Raw genomic sequence first — 27,884 nt, 5'->3', positions numbered from 1 at the left:
GCATCCTCGCACACTGAACTTACCACCGCATCAGGACAGATGATCATCGCCACCAGCACAGCTATGCAAGTGGTCTGCCTGCTCACACTCCCACTGAGGTGGGGAGAGATGAAACCTTATCACGAGAGCCCCGTGGGCACCATTCCCCAGTCAATATAGTCCACCCCCAGAAACCAGTGACCCAATTAAGCAGAGTTGGCCAACGACAACCCACTGAGCCACCCAGGCGCCCCTTTATAAAGTTTTATCAGAACAGAGCCACCCCTGTCCACTTCCATGTTATTTATGGCTGCCTACATGTTACAACAACAGAACTGAGTAATCGTGACAGACAGTGTGGCCCACAACACCAAAAATATTTACTATCTGGCCCTTTAAAGAAAAGGTATGCCAATCTCCAAAATTGGTGCAGCTGCCCAGGGGAAGAAAGCTTGGCAATGGGTATCCAAAGACTTAAAAATATTCATGCTCGACCATTAAGAATGTATTATAGGGAAATGGCCAAAGATATGGGCAAAGATTTACTTAAAAGAATGTTCATTCATGAACGCTTTATGACAGCAAGATCTGCCAACAGTCCATGCGCCCCACCCTAGGGGACTGTAAAATAAATGACAATCCATCTCTAAAATGAAATTCCATGCCACCTATAAAAGTTATTACCGATGAGAACTCTCACACACCGCATGTAAAAGTATAAACAGGTGCACCTACTTCAGAAAACTGGATGATGACAGAATCGTCTACCCTGCCTACCCTGCAGCCCAGCGTTCACCAGTAGACACATACCCAACTGAATACAAAACAGGAATGAGGACTTATGAACATGTCACCAAAGATACATGCTAAATTGCTTAGTGCCACAGTATTAATAATGACCCCAACCTGAAAACTATCCAAATGCCCGTTTAAAGGGAAAAGGAGAAGATAAATGGCATATATACCCAGTGTGTGGTACCATAAAATAATCAACCATCCACATCTTCTCTGAACAACATGCACCAATCTCACAGGGTGAAAACCAAAATCAATGAGTGCACATGACATGATTCCATCTACACAAAGTTCATATGAATCTGATCTCTGGGGATGTGGGGATGGAGGTCAGAAGACGTGACATTTGAGGAAGAGGCAGCGATGTGGGGGGGCAGGGAGATTGGGCACTAGGGGTGTTCTAGTTCTGCATGGCCCCACTCAAGGCCCATATGCCTTGTGAAAATCAAGCAATGCACCCGCGAGTTGTGAACTTTTCTGTACTCACACTTCAGTAAGATATATTTATTAAGCAAATGAAGCAAAAATGTGGCCGGCAAGTATTTGTCAACGGAAATAATCTTCAGAAGAGTTTCAAGAGAGAAGAGCAAGTTATGAAGTAAGGTTTATTATGGTCCAAATTTTACAAAATGCATGTGTGTGTGTATCGACGTGAACGCATCGATGCGTGCATATACATCGAAGTGAGCATATACATACTCAGGTGACAACACCTACTTCTGAACAATAGAATTAGGGGTGATTTCAAAATCATTTCTTAAAACGATATGTTTGGGGGCACCTAGGTGGCTCAGTCGGTTGAGCAGCTGACTTCAGCTCAGGTCATGATCTCGCAATCCGTGAGCTTCAGCCCCACGTCAGGCTCTGTGCTGACCGCTCAGAGCCTGAAGCCTATTTCGGATTCTGTGTCTCCCTGTCTCTGACCCTCCCCTGCTCATGCTCTGTCTCTCTCTGTCTCAAAAATAAACGTTAAAAAAAATCTTTTTTAATAAATAAATAAACAAATAAAACGATACGTTTGGGGCACTTGGGCTGAGCGTTGCTCAAGTCGGTTGGGCGTCCAGCTTCAGCTCAGGTCATGATCTCTCAGTTCGTGAGTTCGAGCCCCACATCGGGCTTGCTGCCATCAAGCCTGTTAGCACACAGCCCGTTCCAGAACCTCTGTCTCCCCCTCTCTGCCCCTCTCCCACTTGCACTCTCCCAAAAATAAATAAATATATTTTTTAAACTGTATTTTTAATTTTTTCTATAATAAACATGCATTGATTCTAGAGGAAGAAGTATGTTATTTTACTGCAGAAGACGTCTGAAAGCAGCTGGAGCCAGCACAGCTGGCACAGTGCAGGGAAAGCAGCTAGGATATGGGGGTCCCAGTGAGTCTCCCCGTCTTTACTCCCCAGACCTAATGCACTCAGATCTAAGTGTGAGAGCTGCACAGGGGCAAGGTCCAGGCCCTGAGCAGGACGGCCTCGCTCACATCCTGACCATCCACTCTCCAGATGGGAGACCCGGGGCACACTACCTAACCTCTCTGTACCCCTCAGTTTCCTCCTCTACAAAATGAAGAAACGGCCCATAAAATCATCGTGAGCATCCGGCGAGAAAACGGGCTCCACTGCGTGTAGAACAGCACCTGGCACGTGTGTTCGGCACTTGGCATAAACCAGCTGTTGTCATCACTACTGCCATATTGTTGCTGCTGTTGTCAGTAGTTCTTATTCTCTACCCATGCCCCCGAGTCGCTGCTGACCAGTGTCCTATGTTTTGAAATCAGCTAATATCCCAGAGAACACAAGTGAAAGATGTTACAAAGTCAATAACGGTCCACGGAAGAATCCAGGCTGCCATCAGGCTGAGAGATACCAGAATAATTATTAGAGTGAGTCTGCCTTCCTCTCCTCTTGCCCTAAGTCAGGCCCCAAAGGAGGTGTCATTTCAGATTGCTGCTTTGTGGTGTCCTGAGAGAGACCGCAGCTGCCTCTCCCAAATCCGCATTATCACCGGGGAGTGACCGGGGTCAAAGGGAGAACAGCTAGTGTCTGTTACACAATGATTACACACATCTTCATTCACCGCATGTAGCCTAAAGGTATTTTTAAACCACAGCCTATCAAAAACAAAAATTATCTAATAAAATAGTGAAAATTAGACATGGTTGGCTGTAACACCCCCACCAAAATCACCGCTGTCTAAAAATCCCTCCCCTTAGCGCATTTATACTTGTATAAATATTGCAGACATTTAAACTAGTTATTGTATTACTGTAGGTCCTTGACACAGCTACCTTCAAAGTGCTTGCGGCTACTTCTGGACGGCCATGGGATTGTCAGGAATTTTTCTATCCCCTCCCCTATCAGTGGTACAAGCAGTAAATGCTACCTAATTTGTCTGTCTGGTCAGTTTCATGTGCCTGAAGCCATCCAGCTGGCCCCACTGTTCTCCACCACCCCAGAAACTGCCACAGGATTTCTGCATGGTTCTTTAATATCCTTGAAATGTTCCTTGAGTCCTTTGCATTGACTAAAAACAGGAGGGCCAACAGTCACGGTGCAGGCGCCTAGTGTCCTCTTGTGGAAAGAGTTGTAAATGCCAGACACCAGGTAGAAAATCTCCTAAGTGAGCCAGGGCAAGTCAAACTTAGGCAGTAACCAGCCCCTATTTTATTCTATGATTAATTTTGCCATATGAGTTTGTGTTTGGCATATGTGTTTTTCAGAGTCGTCCACTTTCAGTACTTAATTTTGAGTAACATAATCCTGGAACACCACAGTTGTGTGTGTGTTAGTGGTGGTAGAGTTGGTGTTGTTTGGTTGTTTTTCATTTGCTTGTCTTTGTTTTCAGGAAAGTGATGTGATTTCAAACTTACCTTATTTCACTTTGATAACTAGATTCTGGGGGAAAAAAAGGAAAAAAATCACATATCACAAAATCACAAAATAAAATATCATCAGTTTTTATAGACAACCCCCCCACCCCTGCCGATTAAATACATTGCTGAGTATCTGTGACCCATTAGGTATTATTAAGTTCCCCCACACCGAATTACCAAATGACTTTCAAGCATAAAGGAAGTAGAATTCACTATTAACTATCATAAACATAAATAATTCCTAGGTACCTGTAGTATAGTAGGTACCTAATAAGTATTTAGTGAATACTGAATTTGACTAGCAAGACTACAAAGACTCCGTTCACCAGGGAGAGGCATTCTGCATTCCCAGTCCCTAGTGTCATTCATTCAGTACTTACTGTGTGCCAGCACTTAACTCATTTAATCATTACAACCCAAGAGATAGGTATTAGTGTCATCATATTATTAACAAACTAGACACTATCATGTTGTATTATCATACTTTAACAAATAAGGAATTACATTGCTTAAGCACTGTATTTACTTAATTCTAGAATTCATTTTCAATCAACATGTACCAATGGTATCGATTCATAGAGGTGGATCCCCTTCCCCCCCAACCCTGAGCTGTCATTAAATTGCTGATGTTTTTAATCAAAGGATTCTTGGACTGGAGGGGACATAGAACTTGAAAGTAGAGAGAAACAGAGTCACGCTCCAGTCTCCAATCATCTGTCTCAAAAGCCAGTGTTCTTTGCAACTCTGCTGTCCTGTCTAGGCCTTCTATTCATCAAGCTTTACAGGGGCACCTGGGTAGCTCAGTCGGTTACACGTCCAACTTCGGCTCAGGTCATGATCTCGAGGTTTGTAAGTTCAGGCCCTGCATCAGGCTCTGTGCTAACAACTCAAAGCATAAAGCCTGATTTGGATTCTGTGTCTCTCTCTCTCTTTCTACCCCTTCCCCACTCACACTCTTGTCTCTCTCTCCCAAAAATAAACATTTATTAAAAAATGTTAAAAAAAAGCTTTACTGAGATCTAAAATATATTCATTTTCCTTATTTTTAGAGAATATTCCCACTTACTTCCAGTCGTAATATCATCTGCCAATTCACACCCCAAATTGGACTTCAGAAGCAATCTTATTTGAATTGAAAGAGAGACACAGAATGTCACTATTGTTTCCTTAAGGAATGGGCTGCAGGAGATGGGCTCTTGGCTTCTTTGCTCTAATAGCAGAAACAATCCCATGGCCTTCAGGCCACACTTAGTGGGGTCCTCAGCTCTCTTCAGTCGGTCTCCAGTTAACCAGTCAGACCATTGAGAATTCTCCAGGCATCAGCAAAGCAAAGTGCCAGAAAATACTTCTGAAAACAACCTGATGCTTGCCATTTTTAAGGATGGAAATAATTGTCATGGGGGAAACCCAGGCCTTCATTGCATCCTTTCCATTTATGTCAAGGTGAAATGTAGTGTCCATTGTGAGTCCCACCCAATGGGGGTGAGCTTTGTAAGGTCGCCACAGGCCCTGCTCACAACACTTACCTAGACCTGTTAAGACACAGGGGAATAAACATAGCTCACTCTTACATGAGCTTTTCATCTCAAAGTTAAGTAAAGGATAAAATCTAAAGTGGAGGGGCAGCTGGGTGGCTCAGTCGGTTTAGTGTCCAACTTCAGCCCTGGTCATGATCTCACGGTTTGTGGGTTCAAGCCCCACATTGTGCTGTCAGCACACGGTCTCTCTCAAAAAATAAAACACAGTAAAAAAAATTTTTTTTAATCTAGAATGGAAACAGTTTCATGTAGCAATTTATTTTGTCCTCATGACCGATCTATAGGACGGCACTTATCCCCATCTTGTAAATGAGAATGCTAAAAATCAGACAGTCCCCCCGGTGCATATCTTACCTGGGCCACCAACCATCACAACCTTCCTACTAGGCTATTATGGAACAGGCAAAAAACAGCTTAGGAGAAGCAGGAATCCAAATAAACAGAATGCTCCTTCAACGACACCACAGTAGCTAATGTGGAAAATAGTATTCTGAAGGCACTGCACAATCCTAGTCACGTCTACATTAAAATTTAAGTTATCCAATCGTTTTCATCTAAAATCCAGTGTATTTTACTTGAGTAATCCATCTGTGGCATATAGGGTAACTCCCAAGTTAAAGCAAATTGCCATCAAATCTGGGCCAACAGAGGCTTACTACTTTTCATGTTCTGTTTCCTAGGGAATAAAGTTGTATCACAGAATTAATTCCCAATCCCGAACCAAATCCATGCAGGGGCTGAGGCTAGGCAATTAGCTTAGATATGGCTTAACTATGCACTGTGCATAGACTATCTAAGAGAGATAGTCCATGTAAGATAATTAACACAGTGCCTGGGTCACCCACAAAAAAGGGCTCATCAAATGGCAATTATTACTAATGACATTTAAAATTTTTTTTTCAACGTTTTATTTTATTTTGGGGACAGAGAGAGACAGAGCATGAACGGGGGAGGCGCAGAGAGAGAGGGAGACACAGAATCGGAAACAGGCTCCAGGCTCTGAGCCATCAGCCCAGAGCCCGACGCGGGGCTCGAACTCACGGACCGCGAGATCGCCACCTGGCTGAAGTCGGACGCTTAACCGACTGCGCCACCCAGACGCCCCATTACTAATGACATTTTAAATGCAATTAAACTGACACATAGCCTAATATCAGAAGTCTGATTGTAAGAAAAATAATTTAAGTGTAGAGAATATTCAAATAGGCGTAGGTGAGGTTTTCCGAGACAAAGAAAGGTAAGGCTGGACACACACATTCAGCACTTGGAAAGTCCCGAGCCTTCTACATGACAAAGATCCTTTGGTTTCTGAAGTCACGAATGGCTGAACCTCACGACAAGCCCACCCCCCAATGTTGGTGAGCCCACCCCATTGTGAAGCCTGACCCCCAAACGAGGCCACTGCTTTCATATATCTTGGAGTCCTCGAAAGACTTCATTCAGAAGAAATGTGTGATTATTAAGTTTATTTGTACTATTTTTATTGGCAGACCTTCTTTTTCTTCCCACCACTATATCAACATGCACCTCCAAATGCAATTTGGAATTACACAAAATAGGAAATAATCTTTTCATGTGCTCAGATAGGTAGATACTATTCTAGATAAAAGCACAGCATCTAAGTGGCAGATCACAATGTCCTTCTATCCTCGCAAATAAGCACAGAACTCAAATAGTCAGCGTCTTTGCTGAGAAAGGTACTGTCTCTTCACCCTCTCAAAAGTGTGCAGATCTCAGTCTTTCTGGGAGTGGTTACAGCAAGCCCCAAAGGGAATGTATTCCTTCTTCATAAAATCCTTTCCTTCTCTGAAGCCCGCTTCCAAATAAAGTGTGCTCCAAAGGCCAATGCATCTTACAAAAGAGTTAAGGAGCTAATGACCGACAAGTGTTTGTACCAAACGTTCAAATATATACACAAATCTATATAAACAAAAAAATTACCTTTTTTCCCTCTCCCGGAGACACAACAGCAGCAGATTATTATAATCAGAACAATGATCAGGATCAAAAGCAACGAAAATGATACTGCAAGCAGAATTATGGCCCAGGTAGGCAATGATGTACCTGCTTTATCAATACTGCCTATAAAGTTGAGAGGAGAAAAAAAAATTTATTTAGTGATGCTTGCTACCGTCTAGGGTTCGTAATCACTATTTCTGCCGCCCTGTAAGTTAGATTCTGTTTTCCGATAATATTATAACCATTTGGCCACTACAGCTGGGTGTCATAGGTCAACTTCTCTTCAGTGTGCTCAGATATTCAATGCTCTACAGGATCTTCCATTACAATACTTACTGCTGCCAATAAGCACCTGCTGAGTAACACGGTCCCAGTATTTGTCAGTTAGCGCCTCTATTGTTCTTAGAGGTAGAGTAGGCAGCACAGGAAGACCGCTCCCAAGTGGGAGGAGTGATTACCTCACCCCAACATCCTTTATTTCGCCAAGGAATACTTACTAGGCAGCTACTACCAGACAAGACTGCAAGACCAGCATTTGGTTCTCCCTTCCACGTTCCCACCCATCAAGGGTCCAGAGCCCAGAGGAAACGAGGCCAAACTGAAGAAGAGTCACGTCTAAGGGATTGTACTGCAAGGGCCTTCGGCCCCAGCCCACCCACACCCCGCCCACAGACTTCATTCCTCATCTGCTCATTGCTGTTTCCCATGGCACTTTGGGAGGCACTGCCCTTAATGTCTGCTTTGCCCTCTTGTTGCATCCAGTAGTCACAGATTTGGGAAAGGGAACAGACAGGCAAGGTAGTGCCTGCAGAGAGTGAAAGGGAAGAGGAGAGAAGGGAAGAGAGAAGAAAAAGCCACTTTGATGTAGTACAGCGCTGTCTTAGCCAGAACTGTCCAACATGCTTTGCACAGTTCTCTAAATTCAAATTAAATTAACCAGAATTATATACAATTAAATACTCAGCACCTCAGTCACACTAGCCACATTTCAAGTGCTCAGTTCCCACAGGTGCAGAACATGGTCCTCACCACAGGAAGTCCCATTGGACAGCACCGTGCAGCCGTGGGTTAGAAGAACCATACCCACGTTCCGAAGACAGCCCTTATCCGGCCGGCATTGCACTTGACCCCCGAACCACATTGAGGTCAACCCGCATTTAAGTTGATCCGTTCCAATGTGAATTACTCTTCAGTAAAGTCTGTCACTCAACCCTGAGTGCTTGGTTGGATTCTCATTGTAAATGAATGCTATTGTATTGAATGCAAGTCATTAGAAAAATATTAAAACGATAGACTTCCTATGAAGGAAGAGAGGGTTTGTTTTTAAATGAAGAGACTAAGGGCACCTGGGTGGCTCAGTTGGTTGAGCGTCCAACTTCAGCTCAGGTCATGGTCTCACGGTCCATGAATTTGAGCCCCTTGTCAGGCTCTGTGCTGACAGCTCAGAGCCTGGAGCCTGATTCGGATTCTGTGTCTCCCTCTGTCTCTGCCCCTCTGCCACTCATGTTCTGTCTCTCTCAAAAACTAAATAAACATTTTTAAAAAATTTAAATCAACAGACTTTCTAGCACTTTGGAACCAGAGGTTATAGTGGGAAAACAGTTCTTGGGTGTTCTTAGAGTTTTCCATGAAAATTGACCTTGAAATCATAATTTGCTAATCCTGTGTCAAAGTTAAATGCTCAGACAACCTTACAGGAATGGTTAGAGATGATCACTAATGCCCTAGTTTCTACAATCATCAACCACTTGGATTCTGACTCACGGACAAGAAAGGATTCCACTGCAAAATAATACATGGACTGATCTCGAAGCACATGCTAAAATTCAGAGAACTCTGTGCTTTGAAGAATTACATAATATAAAAAGGTACTTGTTTTCTGCTCTCTGTGCAAAGCCTCTCCGCATTACCTGTGATGGTTTTTTAAATTTCCTTTTTTTTATACATCTCCCATTCATTGCCACCATAAATGTTTGTGAAACTGGCAGCTTTCACCTTCAGTTCTTCTTACACATTTGCTACTATCTAAACTAAACTTAGTCTCCTCAAGGTTGAGGACTATGTCTTATTTTTCTTATACCCCAAGCACCTGGTACATATTGGGCACATTGGATGGATGGATGGATGGATGGATGGATGGATGGATGGATGGAAGGATGGATGGAAGGATGGATGGAAGGATGGATGGAAGGATGGATGGATGGATTGAAGGATGGATGGAAGGATGGATGGAAGGATGGATGGAAGGATGGATGGAAGGATGGATGGATGGATGGAAGGATGGATGGAAGGATGGATGGAAGGATGGATGGAAGGATGGATGGATGGAAGGATGGATGGATTGAAGGATGGATGGAAGGATGGATGGAAGGATGGATGGAAGGATGGATGGAAGGATGGATGGATTGAAGGATGGATGGAAGGATGGATGGAAGGATGGAGGGAAGGATGGATGGAAGGATGGATGGAAGGATAGATGGAAGGATGGATGGATTGAAGGATGGATGGAAGGATGGAGGGAAGGATGGATGGAAGGATGGATGGATTGAAGGATGGATGGAAGGATGGAGGGAAGGATGGATGGAAGGATGGAGGGAAGGGAGGGAGGGAGGGAGGGAGGGAAGGAGGGAGGGAGGGAGGAAGGAAGGAAGGAAGGAAGGAAGGAAGGAAGGATGGATGATGTATCTCCACATGACCCATCATTTCTCTGAGATGAATTGAGACAGACAGGGATAGAAAAGAATTCCCCAGAAAAGGCAGAGTTGGTAGGGGCAGAATTCTACCCTTCTCCTACCACCCCTCCTCAGCCCCAGAATTGGAGCTTTAAAACAATCCAGTGTCTTCCCATCCAGGGAGGAATACAGATTGTCCACCTGCTGCACCGAGAGCAAAATCCCAAGCATCGCCTGGAATGCTCGCTGCACATGCAAATGCAGAGCCTGCCTCCAGTGGTGCCAAGTCAGGGGGTTTGCAATGGCACCCAGGTGATTCTGATACAGGTGGTTGGTGACCCACACTTTGAAAATACCAAAAGGCAAACACTTCCCAAGCAACCTGCCACACAACAGGATGCTCCAGCTTATGGATGTGATAAAAATAAAAATAATAACAGTAATAAGTCCAAAACCACATTTATGATCATCACAATCTGGAGTTTAAACTCAGAGCACCGTGAGGAAACTTTGCAACTGACAAAGAGCTTTGGGCTTCATGTCAGTGCATCCAGCGAAATCTCATGGCCACTGTTTACTTGTGTTCTACTGGCCACTGGCTCACTCGTCCACAGGTCCTGCTCCCTTCCCCCCAGGCTGGTCAGAGACTCGGGATGCATGTCAAAGTGCTGAGAACACTGTAGGGTACAACACACACGTTCGAGATTGCTGACATCATTCTAAATCAGTATGATGAACTGTTTACGAATTGAAGTTTGCAAATATTAGCTTTCTTAAGGGAGCCAGCTGGGGTTAAACATTAAGATCTGGCTCAATATTCAAGAGATGGGGGCGGGGCACCTGGGTGGCTCAGTCAGTTAAGCACTCTACTCTTGATCTCAACTCAGGTCTTGATCTCAGGGTCGTTAGTTCAAGCCCCGCGTTCAAGCTCCATGTCTGGCCCGGAGCCTATTTGAAACATTCAAGAGATAGGCTTGAAATTCACACTGGTGAAGTCAACACACATTTGCTGACTTGCCCCAAACATTCCCTATCAGGGCATTTTCCTCCCCTACTGGAGAAAATGACCAGTCTGCCAAGCTTCTGTCAACCAAGTCTTGACCGTGACAACCTTTCCTCTGATCTAGCACAGAAATAGCTGCCTATCCCTCAGGAAGGACTTATTTAAAGGAAGGGAAGGGCTACCCTGCTGGGTACTGTGATCTCACTCACTCTCTTATCTCTTAATTCAACCACCGTGCTCAGCAAAGTGTTGCCTGCACTCACCTAAAAGCCCCAAACTCTCACCAAAACAGCGACTGGTATCAGGAGGCACACGGCTCGTTCTTTTGCTTCTTATATGCTGTGACCACCCTCCACTGGGGGTCAAATCTCCCCTGGGGTTTCACACCGAGGGAAGACTTTCGCTCTCCCTCTAGTCCAGTGGGGCCCCCCAGACAGCACGGTGCATGCACCACGAGGGGGGGAGGGTAATTTGGTACTGGAGCTACACAGAAGAACTTTTCCTATTTGAATAACAATTTTTAATTTATCATATATGACATACATATGAATGCACACAGGCATATATATCATAGACGTCTTAGTGTGATGCTTTTTAAATGGTACATTTACAGTGGATTGGAAGAAAAATAAATAATGGTCATCTACTGATGGGAAGCATGAGAGCGGGCAGAAAGCACAGAATCTTGGTATGACCTTGTCCATAATCCTCCATTGTACAGATAAGGCACGTGGAACAAAGACACTCAGTGAATGCTGGACAACAGAAAACCAGAACAGGCTCGGTTCTGTTTCTCAGAACAGGAGAAAACCCGGTGCTGTGACTCTTGTCTATTTGTGTTGTGTGTCCAATTTGGAAGAATCCTTCTGGGAAGCTGCAGCCCAGGTCTTACGGGAAATGGGGAGTCCAGGTAGGTGCTGGACCCTGACGTATGTCCTAGCAAAGGATGTGGATGTAATCGGTTCAAGGTGAACGACAGAGTTGCTGGAAAGGATGCACATGTGCACCTCGTGACCAAGGAAGACCACGTCCAAGTTGAGCACTGCTTGCCTTCGGCCCTACGTTCCCTCACACAACTGTGCATGTCATGGCCACAATCCTGAATTTCCTGTGCACCTTTAATCTCAGCTTCAAGGCTGTCCTTTACCCATCTGCACAGAAAAGGAAGACAGTTCTTCCCAGATGCTCTCACAGAAATGCTCTGGGTTTTAAAAGGGCCTATAGAATTTCTCGAAACCAATTGGATCGAAACAAAATGTCACCAGCGGCATGTGAAAAGGTGCTCCTCTGCTGACTGGAAGGGACACAGGAGATCTCTGAATCAATGAGACAAGTGATAAAAGCTGCCCCCCTCTCCTGCCCTTGGGCTCTGCAGCAGGGACTGTCCTGAGCACTTTAGACGTTTTAACCTGCTTACTTCTGACACCAATAACAATTGTGTGAGGTAGATATTATCATCTCTGTTTTACAGATGAGAAAATTGAGGCACAGAGAGGTTAAGTAACTTGCCTGAAGTCACACAGCAGGCAAGCTGGGAATCTGAGCCCAGGCTCTCTGGTGTCCACGTCTGTGTGGATAACAGCACTAATGAAGCTGGCTCAGGAGGCAAGACCTTCAAGATTTCCCTGTGCAGGAGCCCCCAGTTCTGACTGCCCAGTGAACTGGGGCTTTCTCAAAAATGTCCATTTCCAGGTCCCGCACAAACCAATTACGTCAGAACCTTTGGGATGAGCATTCACCATGTGCGTCAAAGCTCCTGGAGGCTAACAGGCAGCCGGGAAAGAGAATTTCTGCTCTATGCTTCTGCTTCTCATTTTTTTTTTTTAATTTTTTTTTTCAACATTTATTTATTTTTTGGGACAGAGAGAGACAGAGCATGAACGGGGGAGGGGCAGAGAGAGAGGGAGACACAGAATTGGAAACAGGCTCCAGGCTCTGAGCCATCAGCCCAGAGCCCGACGCGGGGCTCGAACTCACGGACCGCGAGATCGTGACCTGGCTGAAGTCGGACTCTTAACCGACTGCGCCACCCAGGCGCCCCTCTGCTTCTCATTTAACAGGCAAGAAGACTAAGCTCCGAAGTCAGTGACTTGCTCAGAATCACATAGCGGGAGCCAGAGCTGTGACCCAGGACTGTCACTCCCGGGCCGTCGAAATCACCACTCCCCACAAAACTAAGATTATAACCAGGAATCACTACACTCTACCGGGTGCTCCCCTGTCCCAACAATGTTGCTTTGTTGGAACGCTTCACTGGCCTGCACACCAAGCAAGAAAACAGAGGAAACCAGGCAGCTGGGCGCACAGAGGGCTGAGAGCGCTTATCTGAAGAAGGGTTGTGAGAGGGGCTCTCACTTTCAGCCGTCCGTGTGTCTGCAATGCGGTGTTGCTTCTGGAATCGAGAAAATCGATCTTTAGAAAAAAAAAAAATTAGCAGTATCCTTTTCAGGATGCTTCTCTTTCAGGAGTCAGTGAGTGTTTCATTTGGCTTGAACTAATTACAGGCTTCCTAAACGGCCATTGTCATTCCTGCCACGACTTACAGGGACTATTCCAGAAGTGAAGACTTCTTGCACTTTTAGGAGGAAATCGGTGGCAGGACTGATGCTTATCGATTCCTGAAGAAGCCTGCACAGCCCAGGCTTGCTGCTTCTGGGCTCTCCGGACCGCTGGCTGTGTTTCTGGAAGCCTCCCACGCACCAGCAGCCCGCGCTGTAATGAGGTCTTCAGCTACTAAAACTTGCATAAAATATACAACACGCAGCCAGCCGCCAGCTGCTCTGGATCTTGATGAATAATTTAGAAACAAATTACCCTTTTCCAAATGAGTCCCATAAAGTAAGACTCATTGCAAGGCGCCCACTGGGCTTCCCTTTGAGGCTGCGGGGACCCCAGCTGCCGTAACTAAGGCCTAACTCCCCCAGTCCCAGTTTACGAGGCCCTCAGCTGAATTAAACCTGATCAACGGAAATTAAGTGCTCCTTACCCTTCCCTACAAAAGAAAAGCTTTGAGGCAAGCGAATCTCTAAAATCCATTTCTCTGGGGCATGATCCATCAGACCAGAGCTCTGTTGCAGTGTTACCTTGTTAAGATGTGCAGTTTCAACAGTCGATTTCATTGCATTTGGGGCTAATGGAACTTTCTTTTTTTTTTTTAATCCTCCCTTTCAAAGCCTGGACCATACTTTATCATATTTAAATAGCTTCAAAGCAAGCTCGACTGGCTCCTTGGAGAAATGGCTGATTCCAGGTAGAAGAGGTGAAATGCATAGGGACTTCAGAACATCATCTTACTAGGCTGACTGCTCAAAAACTAAGGGCCATGTCAAAAAGGACACTGGACCAGCTGGAAGGGATTCCACTAGCCAAATATGGAGCAACCTGAACATCAAAATGAATAATGACAGGAGCAGATAATAGTGTATTGGATAAAAAGGAGTCCATACTAAAACTGTTTAAAAAAAAAAAGAAAGAAAAGGAAAAGGAAAAAAAGGCAAAAGAAGTCTCTTCTTAACAGAAGACCACCAACTAACAAATATAGAAAAATTATGGAGCCAGAAAATCATTCTTTTACAACCACCATAGAAGCAACAGATTTAGGCAATGACTTATTGATGAACACAAAAGCTATGAGGTGAAAGACTGCCAGGAAATGAGACATTCATACAGTATACGCTGATTATGTATTAATTATAAAGGAGAAAGGTATCATTACAACAGAGAAATCATTAGCCAAATGACCAAATTCATTACCAATGATAGAGAAAATCGGCATCATGTGCCCACATGACAATACCCATGGCTTGCCAAGAATATTTAGCCCCAAATCAAAATCGGTTTATATCAGGAAAGACAGAAAAGGTGAGGGAGCCATTCAAGAGTAAGGGAAGGAAACAATACACCTGACAGCCAAAGGCAATGCATGGTCTTTGACTGGATACTGGTTTGGAGAAGAAAATCACTACAAAGGATACTTGGGGAAATGCAAATATGGGCTGTATATTACATAATAGTATTGTGTCAGCATTATATTTCGTGATCACTGACGACATCATGTGTGGTTAAGTAGAATGCCTTTGTTCTTATGATACACATGCCAAGGTATTTAGGTATTTATTTAACAGAAGCTCTCAAATGGCTCAGCCAAAGAAAAAGCTGAGAGAGGGGCAAACAGGACAAAATGTTAACATTTGTTGTATCTAGGCAAAGGAAGACAGGTATTCATTGTACTGGTCTTGCAATTTTTCTAAAGGTTTTAGTTGTTCAAAATAACAAACTGGAGACAGAAAAGCAAGCTGGGTTTGAATTCTCGTTTTATCTTCTTACGTCGTCTTAGCAGAGAATAAGCCAAACTCCCTTGAATTTAATAAGCCAAAATAAATTAATCTTGACTTAAAACCAAAGAAACACAGATTTCGGTGTCCTTCGCCCTCAAAAGCACTGCTAGTCACCAGATCCAGGTCAGAGATCTGCCAGCCCTGGATCTCCTTTCCCATTGGCAACAACCAGCTGGCACTGATAGAGCTGTTCCACGTGGATGGAGCATGATGTCTGGTTCCCAATGGGCCCCTCCACTCCATCTTCTACCTGACACATGTATTCACTTATGCTTTCGTTTCTGTTGTCTGCCTGGTCTCTGGGAGCATCTGAATCAGAGACAAGAGGCAAAGTTTTAGCAATGGTGGGACAAGCTTGTGCTCGTTGCACCAAGGACTAATCCCCACAGTGCAAAGCACAGAACTGTTGGTACTGACCACAGGTTAGTCTCTGACTGGCTTTTTATAGGTTCACGGAGACATCATCTGTGATGACGGGTTGACTTGTGTCCCCCTAAAATTCATGTGTTACAGTACTAACGCCCAGTATTCCCAGAATGTAACCTTATTTGAAAACAGAGTATTGCAGATGCAATTTAGTTAAGATGAGGTTATACTCGATGGGATGGGTCCCATAATCCAATATGAGTGGTGTTCTTATAAAAAAGGGAAATTTAGGGGCACCCAGGTGGCTCAGTTGGTTGAGCATCCAGCTTTTGGTTTTGGCTCAGGTCATGATGTCATAGTTCATGGGTTCAAGCTCTGCATCAGAATCTGTGCTGACGGAGTAGAGCCTGCTAGGAATTCTCTCTCTCTCTCTTTCTCCCCCCGCCCCCGCCCCTCCCCCACCTCTCTCTCTCTCCCTGTCTCACTCTCTTTCTCAAAATAAATAAATTTTTTAAAAATTTTAAAGGGGAAATTTGGACACAGACAAGCACACAGAGAGAGCATCCTGTGAAGATGACAACAGAAGTCAGGTTGCTACTTCTACAAGCCAAGAAACACCAAAGACCACCAGCAAATACCAGAAGCTAAGAGAGAGGCCTAGAGATCATTCCCTTATGGTTCCTGGAAAGAACCAGGCCTACCAACACCTTGATCTCAGACATTCAGCCTCCAGAGCTGTGACATAACATATTTCTCTGGTATAAGCCACCCACTTTGTGGAACACTGTTATGGAAGCCATAGGACACTCTCCCATCCCCCCACGTGGCTGCCCACATGCCCACACAAGTGAAACGCAGAGCTGACAGGTGAGCAGATTCTGGAGACAGACCAGCAGGGCCATCTCTGCCATTTACTAGTTCTGCGGACACGGGCAAATTCCAAACCATACTATTTCCCTGTCACCTCACCTCTGCAACAGAAGTAATAACAGGGTCCACTCATAGACCTGCTGTGCATGTTAATTCAGTTAACATCTGAGAAGCACTTAAAACAGAGCCTTTACTTGGCAAATGCTGTGTTTCTTCTTCTTCTTCCTCCTCTTCCTCCTCTTGCTCCTTCTCTTCCTCCACTTGCTCCTCCTCCTCTTCTCCTTCTCCTTCTTCCTCTTCTTCATCATCAATCTTTCTCTGGCTAGAACTTTGTTCTGAACTTTGGAAGATCTCAAGTAAAGGTGTTTTTGTAGTGGGAAACTCTTTGGACCAAGAGAGAACCCCTACCTGGCTTCTAGGTCCTGCTCTGCCCCAGCCAGAGCACAGCACCTCTCTAGGCCTCCCTTTCAGTCCTCTTTTGCAAAATGAAAGACTGAAAGTTGATCTCCAGTCCTGGCCCCACGTTTTCTTCTTGTTCCAGGCTGACAGAGTTCAAGCAGGCTCTGCAGCCCTGTAGGCTGTGTGGTTAGAGTTTTTGGTATGCCAAGGACCCTACAGTAGGTTCTCTTGGGAATCTAAACTCTAAATTTATGTCATTTAGTTGAGTTTTTAGTTATATTTTTTAAAATATAAGACGTGGTGCCTTCAAATACACTGTGGATTTGTTGGGAGAAAGAAAGACAGAAAGAAAGACAGAAAGAACGAAAGAACGAAAGAACAAAAGAAAGAAAGAAAGAAAGAAAGAAACCACAAGAGGGCCTGCACACCCTCCTCAAATATTAGAAGAGCTTGCCCCATACTGGCCAAGAGGATGGGATCAAACTGGAACAACAGATAAAAGCTACAGAGAAACACTGACTTCAAGTGTTTATCCCTGAACCTGATGTGTTTTATGATAATTGTCAAGGTTCTTAATGGTTTCCATAAGGAAGTCAAAAATGAAAACACTTGGGGCGCCTGGGTGGCTCAGTCATTTGAGCGTCCGACTTCGGCTCAGGTCATGATCTCACAGTTCGTGGGTTCAAGCCCTGCGTCGGGCACTGTGCTGACAGCTCAGAGCCTGGAGCCTGTTTCGGATTCTGTGTCTCCCTCTCTCTCTGCCCCTCCCCTGCTCACGCTCTGTCTCTCTCTCTCTCTTTCAAAAATAAACATTAAAAAAAAAGAGAGACACTTGAAAATGAAATTTAAAAGCAAGTGGAATTGCGGCATCATTAAGCTGACACTAATTTGTCTCCATCACCATCCCTACCTAAAATCAAGGTCATCATCCGATTTTCCTAGGCATTATTGACTGAGAGCACCCCGTATGAAATACAAGCATGCAACAATATTTTTATTTTATATAAAGCAAAAGGTCTTCACTTACCCAAAGGAGGCTGAACCACGGTAAGATTCACAGTTACAGACTTGTGGGCATGCAGCCCTTTCATGGTAGCCACACAAGTCAAAGTCCCGTTGCCCTGTGGTGTGAGAGTCAGGACGCTCACTGCACTTTGGGGATTGTTGGGCTCCGGAATGGAATGATAGCTCGAGTGGCTCACGGGAACGCCGATATCCCAGGAAATACCTGGGGGCGGGATCCAGCCCCATGCGTGGCAAGTCACATTACAAGGTTCATCCTCCGCGACTACAAGGTTGCCTCCGGGAATGAGCAACGCCCCCATAACTAAAGAAGAAAAGAGAAGTGTTCCAAAGGGGTGACCATACCTCTGTTGGTTCCAGGTTGTCTTTAATTTTCCCCTTGGATCGCATTTCACGAGAGCCATCTTCCCGAGGCCAAACTGGCTGTGTCTGTATCGAGAACCTTAACTCAGGTTTGACCTGTGTCTTTATTTAGACCTGCCAGGTTCATGGAAGAAGGGGAGGTTGCTCACCAGGGAACATATAATTCCAGAGGAAATGAATAAATAAAAATCAGGATCCAGGAGAATATGAATTCTATGGGAAAGAGAGGGCAAGTGTGCCTGCCAGAGTAGGCTACTCAGTCACTCAAGTGAAGTTGCAAAGTTGTCCTGGGCTCTCCTGGGAGCAAAAGCAAAAAGGGAAAAAAAAACCTTCATACATTCTTTCCATTGTCGGAGAACGTATCTCAGGGTCATGGGAAGCAAGTTGTTCCTGGCCTTTGGTCAGTCAGATTCATTTCATTTTATTTGGGGGGTCATACATTTCTAAACAGAACTTCCTATAGTATTTCCTTAAAATGTTTTTCCAGTTGCAAATGAATTCAAAATCAAATCTAATATAATTATAACAATAATTGCCCAAAATTATGTACCAGAATATAATAGATAAATCAAAAACCTTACGGTTTTTATGAATGGCCTACCTGCATATGTCAATGTTCACACTATAAACAACCTATACGAAAATAGGACTTGTGTGTGCTAATATTAATAAAATAACCTGAGGATTGGCTCCAGTAAAGACACAGCCTTAGTGAAACATCCAAGCGTCCAAATTAAAATATCCTCCCTGTTGTATAATATAATGGGAAGAACACTGGACTAAGAATCAAAAACTCAGTCTTGGGGCGGGCACCTGAGTGGCTCAGTGAGTTAAGCAGCCAACTTTGGTTCAGGTCATGATCTCAAGGTCCATGAGTTTGAGCCCTGCGTCGGGCTCTGTGCTGACAGCTCGGAGCTGGGAGCCTGCTTCAGATTCTGTGTGTGTCTCTCTCTGCCCCTCCCCTGCTTGCACTCTCCCTCTCTCTCAAAATAAAATAAATAAACATTTAAAAAAAAACCCTCAGTTCTCAGTCAAATTGCCCTCACCTGGGCAATCACTCTCTGTTTTTAAAGGTCAGATGAAACAATCTGACTCGATCAGTGGTTTTCAAATGTTTTTGTTTCAGTACTCTTAAAAATCACTGAGGACTCCAAAGACATTTTGTTTATGTTCTATCAATATTTACCATACTTGAGCGGCACCCGGGTGGTTCAGTCGATTAAGCATCTGACTCTTGATTTTGGCTCAGGTCACGCTTTCGTGGTTCCTGAGTTCAAGGCCCACATCAGGTCTGTGCTGACAGCATGGAGCCTGCTTGGGATTCTCTCTCTCTCTCTCTCTCTCTCTCTCTCTCTCTCTCTCTCTCTCTCTCTCCCTCCCTCCCTCCCTCCCTCCCTCCCTCCCTCCGTCTCTCTCCCCCCCTCTCTTCCCCTCCCCTGCTTGTACGCTCACTCTCTCCCTCTCTCAAAATAAATAAACTATAAAAAATATTTACCATACTTGAAATTAGAATATTTATTTTTAAAGATATTTAAAATAACAATGACAAATCACTACATGTCACCGTGGATTACCATATTATGATGAAAAACACCTGTGTTTTTAACCCAACATAAATTATTGAGAAGAATATCATTGTTTTAGATTTCTGCAAGTCTCTTTAACGTCTAGCTGGATTCTCCTATCTGGTTCTGCATTCAAGCTGTTGCAATATATTCAATAAATGGCTTTACTGGAGTATATTTTTAAAACTGACTTCACATGGAGGTGCCTGGATGGCTCAGTTGGTTAAGCCTCCAACTTCAGCTCAGGTCATGATCTCACAGATCATGAGTTCGAGTCCCGCATTGAGCTCTGTGCTGACGGCTCAGAGCCTGGAGCTGCTTTGGATTCTGTGCCTCCCTCTCTCTCTGCCCCTCCCCTGCTCACTCTCTGCCTCTCAAAAGTGAATAAACGTTTTAAAAAAAATTTTTTTTAACAAATAAATAAATCTGACCTCCCATGGATATACAGGTGAAACAGTGAGAAGGTTTTTCAAATAATCACGTATGTGCCTTGATATTGTACCAACACTTGGCAAGCAGTGATTTCTTACAGGGTAGTTGCACTGTGGAAACTGAAACTATATAAAGGAACTCTCATTCTCTTTGACATACAAACCCATTGCTCTGTCTGGCGCTTTAACTGACCTTTCACTTTTGCATGACTTTGTATCATTATACATCAGTTATTGGGAAAGACATCCTGTGGGCACAAGTGAAGTGAGCGTAGGAAAGGCAATTCACATGTTAGTATTATAATGGAAGCAGTCGTGACTTACGGACCCTGAAAGTTCTAGGGGATGCCCAACAGTTCCCAAACTAGATGGGACTAGGTCAGCTCTGAAAGCTCTTCTTACTCTAAAATGTTAAATTTCCAACCATTCCTTTCCTCAATAGTCTCTCGGAGTAAGTAAAGCCGGTTTGCTAACGCAGGGATTACTGTAAATGCAACAATGCGAGGGAAATGGATTTGTTCCTTACATGTAAAGGGTTTTGTACTTATTCCTTCTTCTCCACTCACTGTTTCATTTGGTGGAGAGGTTTAAGATGACAGAAACTGGAAGGAGCGGTATTGCCTCAATTAACAAGGGACGATCTTGAACTCAAGTCTACTGGCCCTCGAAATACAAGGGGTCTAGAATTTGGTGTGTGATTTAATGGGCAGACTTGGCAATGGATGGACAAATGCAGCAACCGGAAGCATTTCCTTTTTCTACACATATTTGTGATTCAACTTTTCCCACTGGCTTTCACAAAGCTTTTCGCATAGCGCAACGAACACTCTATACAAAGGTGATGACTGTAGCATTCACACAGATCTAAGATGACTCTAGAGGGAGCTATGTAAGCTCTCTTTTTCTTGCTGATACATGAGCTGGAAAAAATAAATCTTCAGCTAAACCATTTTAAAAATAACATGGATGTTTCCTCTTTCTTCAAGATTCTTTTCCCTTGAAAAAGATCCTGTTGCTTAGAGAACATTTGTTCCTCTGGGAACAAAGAGCCATTCAGACCACTGGAACCCAGGTAATACGACCAAGTTCGGTGCCCAGTCTATGGGTTCCTTCCACATGACCTTGGGAAAGAATTTATCATCCCAAATGCTTAATCTTCCATGTGTATCAAAACTAAAAGCTACGGTAATTGCCAACCGACAAAAATGCATGTTTAGGCACAGACAACTTGATAGATGTGGAGCTTTGAGCAAAGCTGCTATAAAAACACATGGATCTATGAATTTGATGTGCCATGAACATATCAATTAAGTCATGCCTTTGGCCCTGTGTCCTTGATCCAGGTGTCCCCCTCCTCTCTCATTTCCCCCCTTGGCCTAGCATCCCCAAACCTTCGAAGCACAGAAGGGCACCTCAACACGGAGTCATCTGTACAGGCTTTGCTCTTTCTCTCTCTCCCCTCCCAATTCAAACCTGAACTTGTCTCCCTCACAGCACCTGGCAGCATCTCCAGGCCACTCATGTTATCCCTGCATGTGCATGGTCTACTCTTCCCGGGAGGTCCTTGAGGACAGGACTCTGTCTTCTTCTATCCATCTTTGAGGGCACTTCCAGATGCCCAACACAATGGTGTGCTCCTATCGGGGATGCGATTGGCTATACGGAGATGGCCATGACCCAAGTGCTGTTGTAAAGACTTTATTGGACCTACACCGTTGATCCCACAACAACCCTCTGATGAGGAAACTAGGGCACAAAGTCATTAAATAACGGCCAAGGTCACACAGTTAGCAAGTGATACAGCTGGAATCTGAACCTAGCATTCAGGCTCCCAAGCCTGCATTATGAACCACTAGCCCACGCTGGCTCCCAGCTCCATGTGTGATAAATTGAATCAAACAGGACTTTGGGGTCTTCAAGCCATCGTCAGTCACTGCTTCATCTGACCCTCACAGTACACCTGTGAGGTGGGGCGGGGGAGCCTTATCCTTCTTTTAAAGATGAAGAAGTCGGGCCACCTCAGGAGTCACTAAGTTGGTAACTGATGACAGCGAACCCAGAACTCGTGTCTTTGATTCCATTTTTCCTGTGTTCCTTCCCTTATGCCACAAATCATTATGGTAAGAATCTGGTCATGCAAACTAAGCCAATAATCCAGGTAGTCTCATAAAAATCACTATTTTGAAAATATCATTAAGCCGTATAAAAATAAAGCCACATAAAAGTAAAGGGACAACATTTTGGCTAAGTAAAAAAAAAAAAAAAAAAAAAAAGCAAGTAGAAATAGGTAGACCTGCATTCCTACCAAATGTTATCAAACTGGATTTGATGCAACATTAACACAGATCAAATGTTTGGAAATTTCTCCTAGACAAGCCAATAAATAGACATAAGAAAAAATTTCAAAATACGACATGGTTTTCTTAAGAAACGCTGCCACAGAAATCAGGAGCTCAACTAGCTCCAATGCATCTACAAATACCCTATAATTGCATTTTAAGAATAGCAAAGTGATTAAACTTTGATAAAGATGTTCTGAATTCTTGTAAAGCATCCTTTTATTTTTCTTTTCACTACATACCATGATTTAGAGCACCTCAAAATTACCTCTGAAAATGAAAAATAAACTATCCCTTATGATAAATTTCGCTGACTCTTTTCCCTAAAATGTTTGGTATAGTTAGTGAACACCCACCTTTGACTACAAGAACCACTGGGGGCAGGAAAGAGTAAAGGATTGGGAGAACTCAACTGGAAAGAGGAAAAGGGTAAAAAAATCATGATTCAAAGTGCATACGTGACATAAGGTGAGGAAAGAGCAGCACGTATATAAAACACCAGAGAAATGGCAGTGATGGGCAACTATTCCTAAATCAAAGAGCAGTGGCCACAACCGGCCTCGGAGAATCTGGGGTATATGTCCACAAAAGCTCTCGGTGGGATAGCGATGGGAAAGTGATAAGACCTGTCTTTAAGAGTCTTAGTGAAAGAAAAGAGAAAGGAAAGAAGAGATGAGGTAGGGGAAACAGAAAGAAGGGCAGAAAGAGATTCGGTGAAGAATTGGGGTAAGAAACAACAAACAAAAGAACAATAGGCATTCGTACTTCTAAGCCTAACACGCTGAGGGCAGACCCTGGATGCATGCAGGGTCCTCCTGTGCCCCTGGCATCCAACCCAGCCGCCTCCACCTGCTCCGCTCAGAGCCACCTGTGCACCCACCTTGCACTGAAAGGAAAGCAGATGCATCGCGGTCGCTGTTCTGGAGGCTGCACTTGATGTGCCCCGCGTCACGGAGCTGCACATCATGGATTATCATCTCAGAGATGGAGTTGCCGCCCTCTTGGTAGCTCGCAGAGGTAAAGCGGTCACTGGTGATGATGGGCTCTGAGGGCGTGATGCTCAGAACCACCGTGCCATTCAGAGCCCACATGATGAGCCTCCAGCCCTGTGAGACCGTGCAGTTGAAGCGAGCCTCCGAGCCCTCCAGCACTGTTGCGTTCTTGGGACCTTCTATGATTTGATAGCTGGATCCAGAAGCTGGAAGGCAACCAGTGTTTCAAGGCGGTAAGTGAAGAAATCTGTGTAAGTCTAAGGTAGGGTTTGACCCTTCTGTATTCACCAGCCGTGGCCTCTGGATGGCCAGTGGCTCAGACCCCATGTCTTCCTGGTCCCAACACCATGTCTCCCCAGTGGACAGGAAGCCACCCATCCCTCCTTTCCATCCGCTCCCTCCACATCTCAGAGCACCTCCCAGCAAGACTGCTCCTCTACCTCCAGAGCGACGTTACCTTGATCCCAGCCTGGCCCCGAGAGCTCCCGGGTCTATTTGAGACAAGTTTTCACCTTCCCCATGAAACGAGAGTTATCCTCCAAGGAAGTTGGGCAGGGTCTTTGATTTCCACCCCTGTGGAAATCCCAGGGCTCAGAGGGGAAGGTGGAAAACAGTCTCTCTTCATGAAGAGAATGGGGACCCCAGCATGCTGAGATCATAGCCCACTGCATGCCCCTGCACCCTTAGAGCCCCCAGATGGGATCCTTAGGACAGTGTCGAGGGCTGGGGGATAAACAAGGTTGAGAGAGAAGGGATCCAGATGGAGAGAGACAAACGTTGCATCTGAGTACACGGTCGTGGAGTAATAGGTAAGCCAGTTGCCGAGTATCAAGAGAACCGTACTATCATTGATTCCATGCCTCTCCTCTTAAGGACCAGAAGAGACATGGGTGGGGAAATACAAAGAGGGAAAACAGGCAGAAGGATAGGGGAGTGGGTTCCCGTAATGATGAGAACGATCAAGCAATGCATCTGGTAGGCTGTTAAAAAAAAAAAAATACCACCATATCTAGTGTTGGGTTCAAAACTCCAGCAGACAGGCAGGTGGCTCAAAAGCAGAAGCCCATGGACTGTCAGGTGGGGCTCCTGGCTCACGGGGCGAATTATCTCAACTTCTCCATGTCCCACTCGCCTCAGCCACAGAACAAGGGCACTGGCACCACAGTGGATTGTTTCAAAAACCAAATATGACAGTCCATGTCAAGCCCTAAACGTGACCCTCAAACACTCAGTAAACATTCATGAGCATATAACCTGCAAGAAGGAATGTGTTGATTTTGTAAGACAAGCCAAGAGTGGTGTAGATTTAAGTAGAATTGTTTCTTTCACACTTTCCACAACATTCAACCCTTGGTTCCCCAGATGCACCATAATGCTGGTTTTACCTGGAGTGACAACTTGTTTTTCTTTTTTAAGTTCATGTATTTATTTCAAGAGGCAGAGAGAGAGTAAATGCGAGTGGGAGAAGGGCAGAGAGAGAAGGAGACACAATCCCAAGCAGGCTCTGTCCTATCAGCGCAGAGCCCGATGCGGGGCTCGATCTCATGAACCTGAAATCATGACCTGAGCCAAAATCAAGAGTCAGATGCTTAACCAACTGAGCCACCCCGGTGACCCTGGAGTGACAATTTCTAACTGGTCTTCCACACAGTGGACCTCAAGGGCTCTCCAGCTCACATGAAAGGAATCACGATAACAGGGGATGAAGCACGTTCGGCACTGGAAGAACTCAAGAAAAATCTTTTGTCCATTTAGGACAGATGTTCTAATCGCCTTAGAGGAGCCAACTGGCAGCCAGGGTTTTTAAGAGCTTCCCATGTTTGTAATAATAATTCGATATAGGGAGGACGGCAGCCCGCACCCGGCCTGAGGAAGAGGAGGAGGGAGGATGAGGAGGGTGAGCAGCCTGTGCCCCGCCTGAGGACCAGGACAAGGAAGAGGAGGGCTGGGAACCCTTGCATTGAAATATAATCATCAGGAGAAGAGCCTAGATGGCGGAACAGCATGGAAGTTTTTTGTGTGTCACATCCATGAAATACAGCCAGACCAACACTAGACCATCCTACACACCTAGAAAACTGACTGGAGGATTAATACAATAATCTGCACAACCTGAACCACAGAACTCAGCAGGGACGTGGCGCGGAGAGGTGAACGTGGGGAGAGAGAAGCCGGCAGCGGGCAGGAAGCCGCCTTTGCAGGCAGGGAGAGGACAGAGACTGGGAGGGGGAGGGGGGCAGAGAATACGGAAAAAGCACCCCTCCCCAAAAGCAGCTGGAGGGAAAGTGGAAAATTGGAAACGGCCACAGGGACTAAACTAAAAAGGGAGAAAGGAGAAAGGAGAGGGTTTAAATTCCAATTAAGACTGTAAACAAGGGGAGTGCAAAGGCTGCAACCCCGCAGCTCCCTACCTGGCGGTGCTCTGGTGGGAAGGGCGAGTCCCCGGGAGCAGAGTGGGGTCTGGGAGGTTCTCGGGCCACACGGGGAAAAGCGGCTCCACTGCTGGAAGGACATTTGGTGGTGACCTTTGAAGCCACCTGGTCCCAGCAGACCCCAGAAAACAGCCAAATTCGCTGGTGCAGGAACAAGGTCATTAAGGGTAAAGCCTGGTGCCAGATGTGTGTTGTGATCTTCCATAATCCCTGAAACGTTGCTGCTACACTATCTCGCGAACTTTTTCTGGGGCAGGCTGGCACCTGGCCGCAGTCTCGGGGCACCGGCAACAGCAGGGTCCAGCGGGCGTTCCTGGCTGCAGCCGACATTCCGCGTTGCTCACTTGGCCATGGCTCGGTGAGACCCTCCCGCAGACGGGCGGAGCGGGTCAAAGCCGGGGTCCTTCGGAAGTAAGGGGCCGGGGAAAACAGCCGCATCTGGGACAAAACCCGGGAGAGAGGTACTGCTGGCGCCTGGTCACGGAGAGTGGAAAAGCGGGGAGTGGACGAGAGCTGAAGCCAGAGGACGGGTGCGCGACTGCTGATGGGGAGAACAGACCGGGTAGCTGGCTGGCGCCATTTTTACCACTGCCGCGCAGGCACATACGCACCTACCAGCCCCGCAACACTCCACCCCAGTGAGCTGAGCAGCGCCATCTAGTGGAGAGCGGAGCTGTTGCACGGAGCCCCGCCCAACTGGGCCAACCTCGCTCTTCAGGAAGACAAGTCTCACCGCCTACTTAGTTTATGGGCTATAAAGCACTACGTAGTCTGACTTCTAGGGGAAAATGAAGTAATTTCAGTCCTATTTCAATCTGTTAGCAGGTCTATCTATTCAATTTTCTTTTTTTTTCTTTTCTTTTCTTTTACACTATTCTTTTTCTTGAATAGAGAAAGAGAAAAACTTCATTTTTATTTTCAATTTTTATTAAAAATATTTTTCTTTAACTGTTTTACTATATTTTTTATTTTTGTGTAAATTTTTTCAAATTCTTTCTTACTTCCATCATTCCATTTTAGTCTACTTCAGTGTATTCACCTTTTCAAATTTTCAAATGATTTCCTTGTTTTTTTTCTTTTTCTTTTTCCTCTTTTTCATTTCTTTCCTTTTTCTTGAATGCAGAAAGTGAAAAACTTCATTTTTACTTTCAATTTCTGTGAAAAATATTTTTATTTAATTTTTCTACTCTATTTTTTGCTTTTATGTAAACTTTTTCAAATTCTATTTTACTTCCATCATTTCATTTTAGTCTACTACAGTATATTCACTTTTTCAAATTTTCCAGCGAGTTCTTTTTTTCTCTCTTATTTCTCTTTTTCATTTCTTTTCTTTTTCTTGAATACAGAAAAAGAAAAAATTCATGATTTTCAATGTTTATTTAAAATATTTTTCTTTAATTTTTTCCTACTATATTCTTTACTTTTGTGTAAATTTTTTCCAATTCTATTTTACCCCCATCATCTCATTTTAGCCCACTTCAGTGTATTCATTTTTTCAAATTCTCAAACAATTTCCTTTTTTTTCTTCCGCCCCCCCCCACCTTTTTTTCTCTAATCTGTCAAACCACTTTCTTTTTTTTTTCAACGTTTTTTTTTTTTGGGGGGGGGGGAACAGAGAGAGACAGAGCATGAACGGGGGAGGGGCAGAGAGAGAGGGAGACACAGAATCAGAAACAGGCTCCAGGCTCCGAGCCATCGGCCCAGAGCCTGACGCGGGGCTCGAACTCATGTGTCAAACCACTTTCAACACCCAGACCAAAACACACCTAGGATCTAGCACCATCTATTCAATTTGTGTGTGTGTGTGTGTGTGTGTGTGTGTGTGTGTGTGTGTTTCATTTTAATATTTTTTTAACTTTAATTTTTTTAATTTCAATTTTTCTACCTCATTAATTCCTTTTCTCCCTTCAAAATGACAAAACGAAGGAATTCACCCCAAAAGAAAGGGCACG

General features: G+C 44.7%; 1 protein-coding gene across 7 annotated transcripts in view; it reads right to left on the bottom strand.

Moving 5' to 3' along the window:
• IGSF5 (immunoglobulin superfamily member 5) overlaps positions 1-27,884 on the bottom strand; it is an 80,796-nt gene that overhangs the window by 38,823 nt on the left and 14,089 nt on the right. For 5 of the 7 annotated variants that reach the window (XR_007155743.1, XR_007155742.1, XM_047875727.1 and 2 more), the window contains 4 exons: positions 23,389-23,706; positions 17,815-18,114; positions 7,123-7,263; positions 3,641-3,665 (listed from right to left, as the gene is read on the bottom strand). Coding sequence is in view for 4 of the 7 variants with exons in the window: in XM_047875727.1 (XP_047731683.1) it covers positions 3,641-3,665; positions 7,123-7,263; positions 17,815-18,114; positions 23,389-23,706 (784 nt within the window). In the remaining 3 variants the exon portion in view is untranslated. Of the gene's footprint in view, positions 1-23; positions 94-3,640; positions 3,666-7,122; positions 7,264-17,814; positions 18,115-23,388; positions 23,707-27,884 lie in introns of all 7 variants that reach the window. The other 2 variants (XR_007155744.1, XM_047875729.1) reach the window with 2 other exon arrangements.

This window comes from Prionailurus viverrinus, chromosome C2 (genome assembly GCF_022837055.1).
Source record: "Prionailurus viverrinus isolate Anna chromosome C2, UM_Priviv_1.0, whole genome shotgun sequence".
NCBI classification, from domain to species: domain Eukaryota; kingdom Metazoa; phylum Chordata; class Mammalia; order Carnivora; family Felidae; genus Prionailurus; species Prionailurus viverrinus.
This window is presented reverse-complemented; position numbering and strand designations above follow the sequence as displayed.